General features: G+C 37.2%; 2 protein-coding genes across 7 annotated transcripts; both read left to right on the forward strand.

The window, feature by feature from the left end:
* The first annotated feature begins 4,453 nt into the window (after positions 1-4,453).
* Positions 4,454-7,183, forward strand: LOC122088499 (chaperone protein dnaJ 6-like). Of its 2 annotated transcripts, none has more exons than XM_042657781.1 (8): positions 4,454-4,759; positions 5,639-5,737; positions 5,832-5,933; positions 6,037-6,096; positions 6,206-6,312; positions 6,390-6,472; positions 6,600-6,693; positions 6,799-7,183. In XM_042657781.1, exons 1-8 carry the CDS (start codon positions 4,655-4,657, stop codon positions 7,004-7,006), a joined length of 858 nt encoding a protein of 285 aa, XP_042513715.1. In that variant the 5' UTR covers positions 4,454-4,654; the 3' UTR covers positions 7,007-7,183. The 2 variants fall into 2 exon arrangements, with proteins under 2 accessions (XP_042513715.1, XP_042513716.1); XM_042657782.1 differs by having other exon boundaries at positions 4,455-4,759; positions 6,802-7,183.
* Positions 7,184-11,219: 4,036 nt separating this feature from the next.
* On the forward strand, positions 11,220-18,298 carry LOC122088958 (serine/threonine-protein kinase Nek6-like). 5 transcript variants are annotated; one of them, XM_042658340.1, is made up of 14 exons: positions 11,220-11,457; positions 11,716-11,965; positions 13,559-13,625; positions 14,497-14,562; positions 14,756-14,802; positions 14,906-14,951; positions 15,046-15,126; positions 15,207-15,249; positions 15,346-15,395; positions 16,315-16,396; positions 16,496-16,545; positions 16,654-16,727; positions 16,839-16,890; positions 16,974-18,298. In XM_042658340.1, the coding sequence occupies exons 2-14, from the start codon at positions 11,847-11,849 to the stop codon at positions 18,132-18,134; spliced, it is 1,938 nt and encodes a 645-aa protein (XP_042514274.1). In that variant the 5' UTR covers positions 11,220-11,457; positions 11,716-11,846; the 3' UTR covers positions 18,135-18,298. The 5 variants fall into 5 exon arrangements, with proteins under 5 accessions (XP_042514274.1, XP_042514275.1, XP_042514277.1 ...); XM_042658341.1 differs by having other exon boundaries at positions 11,719-11,965; XM_042658343.1 differs by having other exon boundaries at positions 11,793-11,965.
* The last annotated feature ends 54 nt before the right edge of the window (positions 18,299-18,352 follow it).

Genomic DNA, 18,352 nt, shown 5'->3' on the forward strand with positions numbered 1-18,352 from the left:
AATTCGGATTCGGTCCGAATTTTTGATAAAATTAGGAAAAATTCGGTTCGGCCGAATTGATAACTCTGCCCCCACAACCCCCCCCCAAAAAAAAAAAGAAAGAAAGAAAGAAAAAGGAAGGTCTCTTTCTTCATGTGGGGTCAGTAGCTTATCCTTATTTGCCACATCAGTTTATCATCCAAAATTTTTGGATACATTGATGTTTTTTGTGAGTTAGGTTTGAGCAAAGGTATCCTGAAGCATCTCATTGCCTGCAGAAAATAGTATACTCTTGGAGTGGAATTAAGGTCTAGAAATTGGGATTGGATTGGTTGGATCAGTTACAATCGAGATCGATCGATTGTGGTCAATTTGGCTTGATAGATCCTTGGATGGTATCTGACCACATATCAATCATATCCGAAATCCTGCCTCCTCTCTCTCAACCTCATAAAAGGTATTCTAAAATACCTCAGTTTTTTTTTTTTTTTTCCTTGACTTACTTATTCTTGTTTGCCATGCCTACCCTCCAACCACCAACCCTCCCCCCAACCCCCAAAGAAAGAAAAAAAGAAAAGAAAAAGGAAGGTCTCTTTCTTCATTTGGGGTCAGTAGCTTATCCTTTTTTGCCACATCAGTTTACCATCCAAATATTTTGGATGCATTGATGTTTTTTGTGAGTTAGGTTTGAGCAAAGGTATCTTGAAGCATCTCATCGTCTACATACAATAGCATACTCTTGGAGTGGAGCTAAGGTTTAGAAATTGAGATTGGATTAGTTAAAATCGAGATTGATTGATTGTGGTCAATTCAGCTTGATAGATCATTGGATGGTATCGAACAACATATCAATCATATAATCAATACCATTGATCTGTGTCAGTCATATTGGGTGGTTTTTTTACCCTCAAAGATAATGAAACAAATATTATATTGACCATTTAATATGACTAGATGAACCAATATGCTTCCTTACCCCAAAAAAGAAAAATGAAAAATGAACCAATATGAATATGCTCTTTTTGTGTGTGTGTTTGTAAAATCCCTAGGGGAAATTTACCTATCAAAGGCCAAAAAAGAGTTACAAGCAGCAATAAGTCCTTAGAAGAAAAATACTCCTACAGCCCTAGACGAAGGAAAGAAAGAAACTATCTTGCAACATTATGAACTGATATATTCCTAGCTATACTTAAATTAAAGAAAACACAAAAATTATGGTTTCTACACATATTTGATATCCCTAAGAAGCAAGGAGATTTTTTGTTTATTAGTCAAAAGGGGTTAATGGTTAATACTGGATCTTGACTCCTTCGTGGCACATTAGGGGTGGCAACGCATATCTGACGGCTTAGAACACCCGGGCATGAACCCTAAGGGTGATGCCACAGAGGATCCCCACCCATTAATACTAGTTAATCATTTGCATACAAATTATTCAGTTTTGAAATGCATGAATACCTTTGGTTGTCTCAATACTTAGAATCAAACAATCAATTCTCAAGCCACCAAGGTATTCCAAAGTACCTCCCTTTTTTTTTCCTCTAAATTGCTCATAATGAGTTCTACAAAATATAGTTGAGATGGGAGAGGGGGACCATTGCTACTACTCTCTTATATTTTCTCCTTTAATTAATGCTTTTTGATATAATTGATACCAAAACCTTTTGTTGCCTCAATGGTCAAAATTGTAAGACTTTCAATCTTGGGAGCCAGGGATCAAATATTGGGAACCATCGAACCAGGAGCGGTATTCTAAAATACCTTAAAATTTTTTATCCTATCTTTGTTTGCCACATCATCACATAAGGAGTTGTCACTTTCTTTACATGTGGCTGTGAACATTTTCCTGTTTGCTACATCATTTTTTTTTTTTAAATGGTATTTCTTCATATAGTGTACTTATGGAATGAAACCTTAGCACCTTGCCATGACACCCCCTAGTAATCTTTTTATTTATATGAGAAAAAGAACACTGTCAATCTAGCATAGGAAATGCTTAGATACAAACTGGTGCGCAACGACTACACTACCCCTCTTTATAAATTGTTCCAAATGAGAACTACATAATACAATTAAGAGGGGACGGGGGACCTTTTCCAAGCTACTGCTTTATATTTCCCCTCAAATTATTATTTTTAGAAATCATAGACAACGATGCCTATGGTTGTCTCAATGGAAAATCTTCTATCTTGAGAACCAAAGATCAAATATTGGTACCGTAAACCCAACAAATCCCTCCATAGAAGTATTCTAAAATACCTCACATTTTGTTGTCACTTTCTTTATATGTGGTTGTAAACTTTTTCTTGTTTGTTAAAATCATTTTTTTGTGAATGTATAAAGTCTCTAGAGTTCCCTAAAGGGGCATTCTATTCATCTCAAGTTGAGTAATTGAAAAGAAATGGGTAATGTTACAATATAGCTATTTAGATATCCAGATAATGGTTTAGATTGACCACGTTGCAAGTTAGAGTCAGATTTAATGATATACTGGTATATTCCTTAATATTTCTATCTGTTCATTTCATGATATATTCTCCAATGAGTTGTTGGTATATTCCTTAATAGTTCTATCTGTTCATTTCTTTTCTGATTTTTTTTTCTATATATTTAACGTTTTATTTTGCCATTTGATCGATTCCATTTAAGATGAAATTTGACATGTGAGCATGCAACAGATATTTGTTCCCAAAGAAAAAAATACTCCCATTTTCATAGACTTGGGAAAGAAAGAGCCCACTTTGACCGTAGGTTATATAAAAGGACTGAGTTTTCCTTGAACCACGGTGAAGGGAAATACCTTGACCAGAGTTTTTGGATAGGCGATAATGGGTATCGTACCATAGGTGTAGGGTATTATCAACATCTTCCAATAGAGGGATGTTTTAGGACCTTAGGATGATAGCTGAATCCTTCCTGTGCGATCAAGGAAAACTCTCTATTGAAAGAAAGTACAAAAATCAAGATTGCTGAAAACGTTTGATTTCTGTAGAACCATAAAGAATTTTCTGTTGAGTAGTCTAAAGGGGTTATAAGTGAATAATACTATTGATCTTGCGCGCACAAATTGTTTAGCTTAGGAAAGATATGCACTGGTTGCCTCAGTGGTAACTGGTAAGTATCAAACTACCAATTTTATGCATATATTGTACTTTGGGAACCAGGGATGAAGTACTGGTTCTACATCAAAGCATTCTAAAGAGGTATTCCAAAATACCTCATATTTTTATATCCTCTCCTTAGGATTCTTGTTTGGATGGAATTATTTTTCTAGGGAATGCCTTATTAGATTTATAGAAATAAGATTCCAGTCTTGTGTGGATCTATTTACGCCTAGACATAGGCTGTCTAGGTAGGTGCAGTGTTATCAATTCGGCCAAATAATTCGCGAATTATTCGGTCGAATCGATTTTTTTTGAATTTTATTAAAAATTCTGACCGAATCCGAATTAAAAATAAAATTCGGTAAAATTCACGATTTTTTCAAAAGTGAATTTAAAACGTGAATAATTCGGACCGAATCCGAATTAAACCGAATTATTCGGTCCACTTAAACAAAAAAAAAAAAAACCAAAAAAAATAAAAAAAAACAATAAAAAATAATAAATAATAAAAAAAACCCAATAAGCTTTTTTGATCCCTTTTTTGACCGAATCCTTAAATTAATCAACCGAATAATTCTCCGCCCGAATAATTCCCGAATCCGAATTTGCTAACTATGGGTAGGTGTGAAAAGATTGTGCTGCTTTTTGCCCAGAAGTCTCCACACATCCTCCCATTAATTTGCTAGAATGGTGGATAGGGTTTTCTTGTCCTTAGAGATTTTTGCAAAAATATCATTTCCAAATTCTCACACCTAGATATAATTAATGTAGACATTTATGTAATTAGTTACTTATATACTTAATGAATAAAACACCCCCAAAGTGAAGAATCATGAACTCATAGTCCAATCATGAGAGGATAGGATTCCTGCCCGGGACCAGAGAGTAATCCCATGGTTGCATGGATTTAGTTCTCGGTATTGGAGAGGATCGGTGCGTATTGATCAATTTTACCCCTTGCTTTTCAAAAAAAGTATAATTTTTTTATTGTTTTCACTTTGAAACGATATGAGTAACAAATCCAGATTGATCAAGGATTGATGATCAATGTCAATCAATACCAATACGATGTAGCTGATGCAATACCAATACTTAAAACCATGCATGATTGAGGTGGAGAGGAGCTGAATCCATCATGGGATGATATTACCATTGGTGAAGAGATTCTATGTGGGTAATGGAAAGCCTAATCGATCCTATAATTTTTTTTATTATTAATGCTAAACTTCTTAAGACTTCTACGTGAAAAAAAAAAAAAACAATAAATTGTTGCGTGATGATTGTCTACTTGCGTGTGATGGGTAGAATCCTTTGGACACACGTTTTTTCCATTGGAAAATTGGGATGTTTATTAGAAACTCCTCCGGGTTAATTAAAAAGTTTAAACGCCCAAACCAAAACCCTCTCGCGAAGCTTGACGGCGGGAGAAAAAATGAAAATGGCGGGAATGTTATTGCACTACAGAAATCTATAGATAGGAAAACCATTTTTTCTTCGTTTCATAATCATTGATTACTTACACTGGAGTCATCGCATTTCTCTATTACAGATTCTTTCTTCTCTCCATAGAAATGGCGAAGAAGAAGAAATCTAGGGTTTCTGAAGAAGACAAAGAAGAACACCAAACCCAAGAGGATGCCAACCAATGTTCGACTAAACAGAAGAGCTTGTATGAGGTGATTCTATCTCCTTTCCTATATGGATGTTTCTCGTATTCTGTATAATCTATGGTGTACTCACTCTCTTTCGTGAAATTTTGATGTTTTCCTTAGCCCTGAAATTAGGGGTCCGTGCCCTAGATTGGCAGTTAGGTCTAGATTGCCCGACATGAGAAACACTCTGATACATGTCCAAAGTTCTGATTTTTCTGTTGATTTTGTTTATATTATGTAGGCATTTATAGATATTTTGGTGCTTCCATCGATAGGAGAATGGTACATTTATTTTTAGTCAAAAATAGGTTTTAGTTTTGGATTTTTAAGGGTTTAACGGATTAGGAAGCGCCCCAGATATCATATTTGCTGATGGTTCTGTGTTTGAATGCAAGGATTTTTCCAACTGATTTTCATTCATAAATTGGCTGCACACAGTTTGCAGTGTAAGGTTGAAATTCTGTTCTTGTATTGATGAGATAGATTACTCTCGGTGAAGTTTCTCCTTTTCTGCCAATTATTTTAAATGAAAGGTGTGACAGATTTGGTGCATGATAAAATGAACAAGTCTGTCTAGTTGTGGATTATCCCGAAAGGATATGTTTTAATTCTAGATGATTTTAAAGTACTTGTGGTAATATATGCAATTTGATTTTTTGATGCTTATTCACAACATTGTCTGGGATTAATGACAAGGATATTTATGCCTATGATAGTCTTTTGTGTTGGAGAATAAATCATGGAAGGTTGTATGCCTCCTGTAACCATATGTTGCACACGGCCCCTCCAAAAACTCAATTAAATTTCCTATTATACTTGTGCTTCATTTCTTCTTGGGGAAGTTGTAGATTCCAATCTGTATCAGAGTGAGAGATGGCCATTACTAACCTAATGCCTTCGTAGATTCTCGGAGTGGAGAGTACAGCATCTCAACAGGAAATAAAGAAAGCATACTACAAATTGGCATTGCGTCTTCATCCAGATAAGAATCCTGATGATGAGGTGGAACTTGACCTTCTGATGATGTTATATGTGTTAAACTGTTGCATGTTGGGTTGACATTATTTTGTAACTGTGCCTAGTTTTCTGCTTATAGGAAGCCAAAGAGAAATTTCAACAACTCCAGAAAGTGATGTCAATTCTTGGAGATGAAGAGAAAAGATCTCTTTATGATCAGACTGGTTGTGTTGATGATGCTGTGAGTGGCTCCTGAAATTCTGTCCATTGTGGCATCTGTGTAACAGTCTTTGATTTTCTTGGAATTAAATATCTTGTTTTTGTATATCTGGTTTGATTACCAGGACCTTGTTGGGGACGTTGCTCAAAATTTACAGGAGTATTTCAGAACAATGTACAATGAGGTAACACCATTTTTATTCGATTGATAGATACAGAAGGATCTGGTTTAGTTATTACCGTTGGGATTTTGTGGGTGCTTGAGGTATAAGTATTTGTTTTCATCACTTGAAGGTCACTGAGGCTGACATTGAAGAGTTTGAAGCGAACTACAGAGGATCGGATTCAGAGGTGAAGGATTTGAAGGATCTCTATCAGAAGTACAAGGGAAAGATGAACAGGTATATAGGAATGATGCAATCCTTTGCTATTTTTTGTTTTGCAGGGTATTGGTATTCATAGTGTTTGTATGCAACAGGCTTTTCTGTTCAATGCTCTGTTCGGATCCTATGCTGGATTCACATCGATTCAAGGATATTCTTGATGCTGCAATAGCAGCTGGTATGGATTTAAAAAACTCTTCCTTTCCTTGTAGAAACATCTGTTACTATGGTCTTGTTTATTTGTTTCTGGATGCTTTGAAAGAGCCATTGCTAACGGTTAAACCATTTCTATCTGTTCTCTACAGAAGAGCTGAAGGAAACCAAAGCCTATCGCAGGTGGGCACAGAAAATTTCTGAAACACCACCACCTACTAATCCTCTTAAACGGAGGAGGGAAAAGTGAGTCATCCATCGATTTTCTGCTCATATATATATATATATATATATTTTTTTTTTTTGATAGCTAAATTGTCTGAACTAGAATATCTTTGGAAACCCTTTTAGCAGATCAAAAAAAGAGTCAGGTGCAGATCTATTGGCTGTCATTACTCAGCGGCGAAGCCAGAGGAAAGAACAGTTTGATTCTATGTTCTCTTCATTGGTGGCAAGATACAATGGGGGTCCGTCAAATCCTGAACCCACTGAAGAAGAATTTGAAGCTGCACGGGAAAGGGTTGAAAGCCGCAAGTCAAAAAAGAAGGCAAGACGCTAGTGAAGAACCAGTAACAGTGTGTAGTAGCACCTTACGCGCTGGAGAGATGTAAAATCTGTTGTTGTCTTGAAAAACTACCCATGGTTTGATTTATCCATGTGACACCATGGGCAAGCATTTTTGTTTTTGTGCTTTCTTTTTACATAGATGCCTTGATTATAGTTCATTATCCTATAATCCTCAGTCCTCACTTTCGTACTGTTTGCTCCACAAATGTAGGGGTTACGACCAACCTTTTATTCTCTTTGAAACCACAAAATCTAACGGACTAGAATTGAATAGAATTAAAGCAAACTCTATTGGGGGTGATAGAAGAAACTTAAATAGCACAGAATTGAGGTGTGGAAGAAGTTTTTTATGGTGAAATAAAAAGTTTTAGTTTCCATGAACGACCATCAAGAATGCAGAACTTGGAATCAGGGTCTGGATCCAGTTCAGTCGATTTTGATCCAATTCAAATCTGGATTGGATGGAATCAGCTAGAATCTGTTCTAATCCTAGAAATTGTTTATTGATCGGCCAGAATTGGGATTGATTTTGGTCGATTCGATTCCAATTCTTGAAAACGTAATGGCAGGGTTCAAGGCATAAGGCATCGGTATCTTATTGGCCAGTACTTAAGAAAAAAACAAAAGCGTAACTGCCCGATCGACTGATCTGTATTGGTATCGATCAGGACCGATATCCGATTTAAATCCTTGGTGATGAGCCTTTAGTTCAAAGAAAATTTCAATGGAAACAAAATAAAATGAAACTTTTTAACACTCACTTCCCAGTGCAGTGGGTTTTGACAATGGGATCTCAACTAAGCATAACCTTTGCAATGTCCCAATTCAGTGGTTTTTGGATTAGAATTAGGCAGTAGAACTCAATTTGAATAGATAATATACATAAATTAAAATATTTAAAATAATTAGAATTAAATTTTAATAATAAATAATATAAATTATAATGATAAAATAATAAACAATAAAATAACTCTAATTCAACTAACGAGAGCAGGTTTCAAAAATATCCAAAAGATTTGCAAGATATCTCAATTTGCAAATTCCCAATTTTGTGGGTTTTTGATCTAATTGGACACATCTTGGCTGAACCTGAACAACAACAAGAAAAAAAAATTAAGTCAAAGAGCGGGGTGAACCAGATTCCATAGACTTAAGTGCTTAACTAGGCACCGATTGGTCACCCAATTAATAATTTTATAATTAATTGATAAAAAATCTTATTGTAACCAAAATGGTAATTAATTTTACTTAATTTATCATTTTTTTTTGGGTAGGACTTTATCATTTGCTTTGACAATAAAAAATAGATGTGTTGCATGTGTGATGGGTACGTTGGAACAATAGAACATTTGGTATCCAAATTTGTACTAAAGAATTAGGACTGCAAAACATGTATTATTAATTTATGGGATAATTTATATATATCTAGGAGAGACCTTCTTTCTATTGTTTTTAAATAAGGGAAAATGACATGTATGTAGCTCATAGTACAAGTCCTCTTACAATTGCTGATAATCTCTTATTTATCTCTCCTTAATAACTATGTGAATCCTTTATATGAGGAATTAACATCCATTGAAATGTATTGTACCTTCCAATACCTGACTCGTGTGACGAATTCCTCTCCCAAACTGTTATTATTATTATTTTTAAAGACAGAAAAGGAAAGATGATGGCGTGACTTAATCATCAGTGACTAAAGGATCTCATCCCACTATTTTTTCTCTCAAGTGATTAAAATAATTTTAGGTTGACACACCACTTTCATCTAATACCTTTTTCTAGGGTTCACATTTAAGCAAATGAAGTCTTTCTCACAGTAGTTAGATAGGCTAAAAGCCAATGATGGATTAGGGAAATGGGGCTCTCTCTCTATATTAGTAGTGTATGCATATTGGATTAGACCCACAGACAAATCCAAAAGTTTATTGGGATTGTAATGATGGATTGCACCTAAAACTACAGTAAACACTAAATTACTAATCTGTTAGGTCAGGAAACTTTAGATATAATATCACTTATGTCAAAGTTGAATTATGCCATCAGATTCGGTGGACACTCATAGCAAATTGGAGACATCACAGTCAATCCGAGCCCTTGATTAGGGATGGCAGTGGGGAGGGGTTTAACTGATACTCTACTAATCTCTCCGTGATGGTTTGTGTATGGTATATCTATAACCCATATTGGATAATGGTTGGGTATTTGGGGCATTGAGTGTGATATTTTAAACGGGTCGGGTACTGATTTGGTGAAACCCGCCCCCATTGGCCATTTTTGTCCCTACCTTTGAAAAAGTCAATAAAAGTTGGAGATAGTTGAAAATATAAACATCTTAGAAGGAAAAAAAAGGGCTGAGTGGTGTCACGACATATGTATTGTAATCTTATTTTCGTTTTTTTTTTTAATATAAATCATCAATTTAATAAGAATTAATCTAAATCATCAATTAATATTCTATATTGTAATCTGTTCCTAGTTTTTAGGATTCTTAACGTCCCAATTTCTTTCCTTCCAGATAACCAGAGAGTAGGATACTGTTTATCTCTCTCTCTCAATATATAGCATTTTTTCTCTCTCCATCAATTGCTCTCTGGCAGAGCACAAGAAGGTGCTGCTCACCCAGATCTTTGGCAGTTGGGAACTCTTACAATTTCCCTCTCTATTCCCATTCTTTGAAATCTGTTATGGGTGATCTGCAATAAACTTCCACCTTGGGTTGTTCTCCATTAGACCCAACTTGTATAGAGGATCAAGAAGTGAAACCGATACCATAAAGTTTTAGAAAACTAGCAGTAAAAGATAATCAGATAAATGTGTTACTTCAATGACAGTACCTTGTAAAAAGGATTTTGGACTGAAATCGACACTGTGAGAAACAAAAGAAGAGAGTAGAAGAGAAAGAAAGGAAGACAGTCACAACCGGTGTCCGTTAAAATGAGAGAGAAAGGTTTCAACGATTCAGATTATATGTGGTTAAATCTATGGCTATTTACGAAGAATGTTTTAGGAACATTGTTTACATTTACGGACTGCAACTTTTTTGCCAAATTTTTTTTTTTTTGAGAAAATTTCATCCACTACAAGAGAAAGTTGGCCTGCATAAGTAGACCCAACCTAAATTAATTGGTTGAAATTGCACATTGACCAGATTGATGACTAATAATAACGAGGCAGTTGGTGAGTAGTGGTATGCTAAAAACCCACCCTCATGAGGAGGTCTCAAGTTCAAGCCCCTTTGTACAAACAATGTAAAACTTTGAATTGGTGAGAACTAATTAAGCTGAACCAAAGCCAACCAAATCCCCCTTCACTAAAAGATCCGAAGTACCATCCCCACATTTATGATACCTAGGGGTATCAACCGGTCAGGCCGGTTCGATTTCTATCGGGCTTAAAGACTTTCAAAGATTGCATTGTGTCCGCCCATTTAACTAATCGGGCTTAGTTATTGAGGGCATGGTACGCTTTATATTCGATTGGTCAGCCTCGGGTTATAATCGGGTTACCTTAATCAGACTTTAGTCGGGCCTTAACCGGACTATGGACATGTTTAATGTTAAACGAACCTTAACCGGTTTTTAAACGGGCTCTCTTTAAAATGTGCTCTTATATTCCAGCCCACTCATGTTAGCCCAAAAAATGACAATAAATCAATAAATAATACCAAATATAACAATTATTTAAAATGTGAAAATGTCTTTACATTTTAATTTTTACTCTTTAATTTGGGGGGTAAAATAGGTATTCTACAATCATTAAAGGGTCGGGCTAGCCAATGCACAATAGGCCGGTCTCGATCGGTTGTTATTCAGTCGGTCTCGGTGGGGCACCCAACGGTCCAAATAATAGGACTGAGACCGACTGTTTGTAAACGGGCCGGGCTCAAGCCTGACACGTTTAATAAATGGTTCGGGTCAGGCCGATCTATAAACGATCGATCCCGATCGATTTAGTCAGGCCGGGCTACGAATTGACACCCCTAATGATACCCATTCCACTCCCTTTATTTTTTTATACCCATTTCACCCCCTTTATACCCACAGTTAAATAATACCTCATAAAAAAATTCAAAAAATACCTCTTAAAAAAAAAAATGTAGCGAAGAGGAAGATACAAACCATCATTATGAAAAAAAAAAAAAAAAAAAATCTCAAAATGCAGCCCGGGAAATTCCGGGCTAGTATAAATTTATAATGATTTCCTAGGAATCTGAGAGAGCAAGCAAAGCCAACCTTTAAGGCTTTCAGAATAGTGGTCTCCAACATAGCTGCCGACCACCTTACTCAACCTTTCCTCTTTTTTCTGCTTTCCATTGCCTCAATCCCTACTCCTCTCTACATTCCCCCACTCTCTCACTCTCTCACAGTTGAGGATAAGAATTTTCAGTAAAGGGTAGCGTCTATACTCTTACTATCTTCAAAGCGTAGAGCCCTTGATTTGGTAATCTCTGTTGTTCTTCCTTGAAATTCTTGTTTTCTTCGTCTAATTTTATATGTTCTCTGCTTATTTGTTACTGTTTCAGTTTTTGGAAACTGAGAATTTTTGTGAATAAATGTGGAATTTAATGTTCTGAGACTATGAGGTGTCGGTTCATGGTTATTTCATGATTTCTTGAACATAAATTCTCTGTGTCCTGATCTGACACGCTTAGATATTTCATTTAATGCTGTTCGTTCATGAAATTAAATGAAATTAAAGCAGAAAAAGGCTGAAGAAGGTAAAAAAAAGCTTTGAGGGTTGTTGCAATTAGCATTGAAGCTGGCTTGGGGTTTTAGGTTTGAAGGGTTTCTGTGTGTGGTTTCTCTGAGGATTCGTTGAAGGTGTTTCTGATGGAGACGATGAACGAAGAATCGAAATCAAAGATGGAAGATTATGAAGTTATAGAGCAGATTGGAAGAGGGGCTTTCGGGGCGGCATTTCTTGTTATTCACAAGGCTCAGAAAAAAAGGTAAGAAAGATGGATTTAATTTCCTCAAAGAGTCTCTGAGCTTTTGGGGTAATCTCTGCAACTGTTTCTCACTTTTCCTTTTGAAGTTTTGTTTGTTCTTCATCATCAGTTCCCTCTTTCTTTCACTCTCATTATCTGAAACTTATCAATTACCCTTTAGGAAAAAATTCAAAGAAAAAGATAGAAAAGAAAATAAAAGAGAAACTTCCGCTCTTTTTTTTTCTTCCATTTCAGACCTCATTCAGATTCAGAAATACAGCTTTTTGATCTTTTTCACAGAACCTTTTCCATACCTATTTAGGTATAGGCAGGGGATTTACATGTTGTCGGTGTGGCATGGAATCTCCCACGCCAAGCAAATGAGAGCATGGTACGGGGACCGGGGTGCTTCAAAATTTTGAGAGAAGGCAAGTGTGAGATGGTTGTACACACCGACGATGTGTACAATATTTTCCCAATAAATAGGGAAAAGGCTCTTTGAGACTCAGGTGTACCCTATGCCATCACACATTGCAATTGTTTATTATTTTTTTTCTCTTTCTTAAAGAAATGAATATAATGGGCAAGAGATCGCTACCTAGTTATATAGCGGATGAATTTTTTTTTATTATTTTAAATGGGAGTGGGTGCGCTGGTATTAATTTTGTGCACTTATGTGTTTGGAGTGCAGAGTCACACGATCAGGTATGTCTAAGGCTCAAAGAACTTTCCCCTATAAATGTACACAGAGGAAGTGTTTCTTGTCCAATACCATGGCTTACACCAATGCTCTCTATGTTTATCTCCCGCCCCCCACCACAGAGGGCAAAGATGTTATCTCGTAGGAGAGAGAGAGAGAGAGAGAGAGAGAGAGAGAGATGGGAGTGTTGACATAGGCCACACTCCTAGATAGAGGAGTGCACCAATGAGGTGTGACGGAATGGTTTCGTACATGAGAGGGTAACAAGGTTATTTCATGCAATGAGAGAGAGAGAGAGAGAGAGAGAGAGAAGTAAAGAGAAGTAAGTGCAAGCATACCCTCCCCCGGTGGCTTAGAGAACCTTTTCCTTGCATATTTAGGGAAAAAAAGTTCTCTGAGCTGCTAGAGTAGTTTGTAGCACTTCTATATCTATTTTTTCCCTCTTCACATGAAATGACCTTGCTGCCCTCCAATGTGTGATATCGTTTCGACGCGCCTCATTGCTGTGCTTTATGGCACTTGTTCAGAAAACCTTCTCCCTTTATTTATTAAAGGAAAAAGACGGCTGCCATGCTACTTGGAGGCTGTGCCTAGACACATGAAGGGTGAAATGACTGCGCCATCCCCCGTGAAACGAAAATCTCACACCTATTGGATGCCCCCTGCGCTCTCATTGGCCCTGCATTGGTACAGGTTCGCCCATTTATTAATTTATTGGGAGAGTGATCACCGAGCTAATGGTGTGGGGAGCCAGCTAATGGGGAGGGCAGGAGGCACCTATTGACAGTGAAGAGAGGGAGTGTTAGTAAGAGGGTTAGCAGAGCTTATGCCGTCGCCTCAAAGACTTATTTTCCTTCTTATTTATTTATCTATATATTTATGTTCAGTATGTGATAATTCCTTATAATTTATAGGTATGTTTTGAAGAAGATCCGTTTGGCTAAACAAACAGAGAAGTTCAAGCACACAGCTCATCAAGAGGTTTGTTTTTGTGAAGCCCTTGCCTTTTTTGTTTTATTTTTTAATGATCAATACTCTTTTTTTTTTTAAAACTAATTGTTTTTAGTGATTTTTTAATAATATTTTTGTAGTGATTCCGAGGGGGAAAAAGCATTTCAAAAAATTTTATTTCCAGGGGGAATGTTTTTTTTTCCTCTTCTCCTTTATTAGATGTGTGTTCATTCATGTGGGTCATTCCATTATTCCATTTGAATGGAAAATGAGTTATAAATTCATAGACCGATAGGCCATCACTGTTACCACTGAAAAGATAAAATAGGTATGGGAGAGGGTCACCTAAGCTGCTGAGCAAGCATCATAGAGGAGTGCACTGATAAGGTACAATGGAATGAATCCGAACAAAGTCATTTAATGAGAGAGAGAGTGCTAGCGTAACCCCTTACCAGTACAGAGAACCTTTCCCCAAAAAGGCATATGAGCAAACGTCAAGACCCCCTTGATTTATGAACCACACAATAAGATCGGCTATACGATGCAATTTTTTTTTTCTTCTTTAAATTTGTGAAAAAATCTCCAGACCGTGCATATTGGTATTGACAGTGACTGAGACCTCACCGATACTGTGAACTAAATCCATGCTTTTAACAGAGCTTCGAATGCACACAATGCTAGTTGGAAACCCTTTCTTAGTGCAATATAATGGTAAAACAAGTTCAAACCTTTATGTTATTTTTAGAAAAAAGGTATTCTCATCATTGCAGAATTCTTCTAAATATAAGCAACAGATACTTTTGTCAAATTACATGCCAAGTTAGTGCCACCTCAGTTTTATTAATGTATAGGAAATCCATGGTTTAATCCACAATTCTCAACTAATTCATTTATTTTGCAGATGGATTTAATCTCAAAACTGAAAAACCCATACATCGTGGAGTATAAAGATGCTTGGGTGGAAAAGGTAGAATCTTAGCAATGTGCAATACATTGCTTAGCACATAACAGAAGTACAAACTAAAAGAAAGAAGATGTTCTTATATAATGCTTCGGTATCTAGATGCAAAATTTTAAGGAAAAGTAAAATCGCATCAAACAATTCTATTATAGATTCCAAATTCCTAACCAAGTTAATCTGGGTTTATTTACATATACAGGAATGCTCTGTTTGCATAGTGACAAGCTACTGTGAAGCTGGAGACATGTAGGACATTCTGCCTCTGAATATTTTTTCCTCTTTCCTCCTTTTTGGGTTTGCGAAATCATGAGAAGCTGCACTGAATTATCTTAAATGTTTTGATGATCAGGGCTGAGATGATAAAGAAAGCTAGAGGAACATTTTTCCCTGAGAAGGTGAAGATCAAGGAAGACAGCAACTTAAATTTCCACTTCTTGCTGCCAATGCTAACACCTATTGTGTGTTGTGTTTTATTTTGTTGTTATCCAGAAGCTCTGCAAATGGCTGACCCAGTTGCTGCTTGCCGTGGACTACCTGCACTCCAACAGGGTTCTCCACAGGGATCTGAAGGTATATATTCTCAGTCTCTCTAGTCAAGAAGAAATGTTCAGCCACGAATCATTTTAACTTATAGTTTCTGTGATTTTCAGTGCTCCAACATATTTTTAACAAAGGACAATGACATCCGCCTTGGTAAGAAGGCATTCTCCCTTTCCACCTATCTATAAAATACAACCCATTTTTGGCCTTGTTTTGCTCACATATATTAGCTTACATGTGGTTCTGCAGGTGACTTCGGACTTGCAAAATTGCTAAGTGCAGATGACCTTGCTTCCTCGGTATGTGTTTGTCCCTCTCATCAGTAGTTCTTTTTTTTTGGTTTACTCTCATCAGTAGTTTTTTTATGAATAATTTGAATATGTAGCATTAGAATGCTTTTCACTGATAAATTCTGATCACGAGTTCCCATAAAACTAACAGCATGTACATTTCTTTGTATCTGGATATATCTTACAACTGACTCACCTGGACTTTTCTTGCTGCCCCCAATCTATCACAACTATATCAAGAACCTCTTAGCTATTACTTTCTGTCTCGATGCCCATACATGCATATTGTGTACTCCTCCCAGATGGGCTTGGACAAGATCAAGAACCATTTGGGTACATGGAAGTGCTTAAAAGTGCCTAAGCAACTGTTCCACTGCCTCCATGCTTCTGTCAGCCATATTGGGGTTTCATTCCACTTTAGCCCATTCCCTGTCCTTTTCCTCAAAGATGCGGACATGTTGAAGGACTGGACCAACCAAGAGCATAACCCTGTGTAGTGGGTTGAGATGAAATGACAGCATGCCTTTTAGAAGGCATCTGTTCAAGTGCTTCTTCAGTTCCAGTCTGTCTGGTTTTGAAGCATATAAATCTCAATTGTTGCAATGTTACTAGACACCATGACAGCAGGATACTGTGAAAAACACACATTTTGCCTCTTATTCACCGTGATCCACCTTTATAGTGTCCAAATCTTTGAGAGAGTTCTGCACCATGTGAATGATTTTGCTTTATAACATCATCTTCAGTGAAGTTTCAGAGATGAGCCCACCACGGCTCCCATAGCTTTCTGATCTATAACATGTTAACCATGCAAACTTTTTTCAGTGGAAGTTATCAAGCTCCTAATGAGTTTCTGCTTAAGCATGCAATTGCTAATGGTGAATGAAACTGCTTATATAAACAACTTTATGGTGTATATGTTATGCAGGTTGTGGGAACCCCAAACTACATGTGCCCTGAGCTCCTTGCAGATATTCCTTATGGCTACAAGTCAGATATTTGGTCACTGGGTAAAAACTGTGGTTGCATGCTTCTGTTTCTTCCGCTAGATATTGCAACTCATGCATGCTTGTTGGCTTCCTAGAAATGACATTTTGCTACTTTATCAGGTTGCTGTATGTTTGAAATTGCTGCACATCAGCCTGCATTCAGGGCTCCTGTAAGTTTAGACTACACTAGATTTCTCATTTCTCCATCTGTTCAAACACATCTTAGTTTCTCATGAAACTGAAAGCAAAATAAAACTATTAATAACCAAGTTCTGCAGGATATGGCTGGATTAGTCAACAAGATAAACAGATCCTCCATTTCTCCACTCCCACCTGTGTATTCCTCTGCATTGTAAGTCTCTGGTTCCCCAAATTCATCATTATTCTTGGTAACCTCTCAATGAATAACAACTTTTGTTTCAATTATTAGGCCAATTGACATTGATGGCTTTCTTCATCACAGGAAACGATTAATCAAGAGCATGCTGAGAAAGAATCCAGAACATAGACCAACCGTGAGTTCAAAGCATTCTATCTTATCACTTCAGTGCCATCACTCATTCTGACACACATTTCTCCTTTTATATATGTATATTAGGCTGCAGAGATGTTGAGGCATCCCCACTTGCAACCTTATCTGCCTGAAGGCTATAACCTGTCTCCGGTTTTTCTTCCGGTAAAAACTGCAAATAACTCAGGGGACAAACCAACTCAGTACCAATCTTCAAGTAGGTCTAATGTTAAGGACAGCAAAGGTAGAGAGTCAAAAAAAGAAGCACCAAGAGAGACGAGAAATACTAGGGAGATTGTCGAAAGCACTGATGTCCAGCAAAGGAATCTATGGGACATATATAACACTGAGACCAAAAAGGTTGACCCCACAAGCTGTCCTGAAGAAGTACCTCATGACGATGGGGGTCTGCAAGGAGGTAGTAGGGACAGTGAGATGACTGCTCATAGTGGAGATCAAGACAATGCCAAATGTTTCCAACAAATGGAAAGCACCGACACTGAAGGCACCTCACTGACTACAACAATTGTTAGTTATAAAAAAGATGAACACAGGGAGGATCCCTCTCCCGGACATTCCCTTTTAGCAGAACAGAATGATATGAAGACAAAAGGAGTTATCACAGAGGACACGTCAACACAATGTGCCTCAGAGAATCTTGGGGAGGAACATGTAGAGGGTGAGGATGCAAAACCAAATAACATGACGAGAGGAGTGTCATCCATTGCAGTTTCTGCAGGTCCAGTTGCATCTCAAGTTGGCAAAACGTTATCATTGGGTAGGGCAAATGTTAGCTGCTGTTTGAAGCCTATGGAAAAACCTGACCACTCTCTACCATGTGGTCCCCCAGACTTCATGTCATCGGGTAGTACATTTAGCGAGGAAGATGCAGGGCCAAAACCAGTCAAACATGTCCACCATGAGAAAGAAGGAAATGGTATCATACATGAAATAAATTGGGTTACCAATGGTATGTCACTGATGAGTACATTAACTGCTCCAAATGGTGATGATACAAGGGCTGAATTGGATAATCACAGCCGGCAAAGAGCTGATGCTCTCGAGTCCCTGCTAGAGCTATGTGCCCGATTACTTAAGCAGGATAGGATTGAGGAACTTGCAGGTGTGCTGAGACCTTTTGGAGGAGAAGCTGTATCATCCAGAGAAACAGCAATTTGGTTGACAAAGAGCCTAATGACTGCACAGAAATTTGGTGGGACAACCTATAACCCAAAACCTGATAACTGAGACTGTATTCCAATATATTTATATTTATCAGTGCCACCACACACCATAGATTTTTGAATTAGAGAACAATCATTTGCAATGTATTCCACATTCACCCAACCCACAGCTGGTTTGTTGTAATTTGTAAAGTTTTTTGTGTTATATTATCTGTTGATTTGGAGGCTTTTGATTTGCTCACTGTAGCTGAAGCAATTATGTTGCAAGGAACCATACTATAA

The sequence above is a fragment of the Macadamia integrifolia genome, chromosome 9, assembly GCF_013358625.1.
Source record: "Macadamia integrifolia cultivar HAES 741 chromosome 9, SCU_Mint_v3, whole genome shotgun sequence".
NCBI classification, from domain to species: Eukaryota; Viridiplantae; Streptophyta; class Magnoliopsida; order Proteales; family Proteaceae; genus Macadamia; species Macadamia integrifolia.

Bases quoted from the DNA above. Each gene is read 5' to 3' on its own strand.
- LOC122088499 (XM_042657781.1), top strand. From the start codon at position 4,655: ATGGCGAAGAAGAAGAAATCTAGGGTTTCTGAAGAAGACAAAGAAGAA. The intron at 4,760-5,638 runs GTGATTCTATCT...ATGCCTTCGTAG, and splicing joins AACAGAAGAGCTTGTATGAG to ATTCTCGGAGTGGAGAGTAC. The intron at 6,694-6,798 runs GTGAGTCATCCA...AAACCCTTTTAG, and splicing joins CTTAAACGGAGGAGGGAAAA to CAGATCAAAAAAAGAGTCAG.
- LOC122088958 (XM_042658340.1), top strand. From the start codon at position 11,847: ATGGAGACGATGAACGAAGAATCGAAATCAAAGATGGAAGATTATGAA. The intron at 14,563-14,755 runs GTAGAATCTTAG...TTACATATACAG, and splicing joins AAGATGCTTGGGTGGAAAAG to GAATGCTCTGTTTGCATAGT. The intron at 16,728-16,838 runs GTAAGTCTCTGG...TCTTCATCACAG, and splicing joins CCTGTGTATTCCTCTGCATT to GAAACGATTAATCAAGAGCA.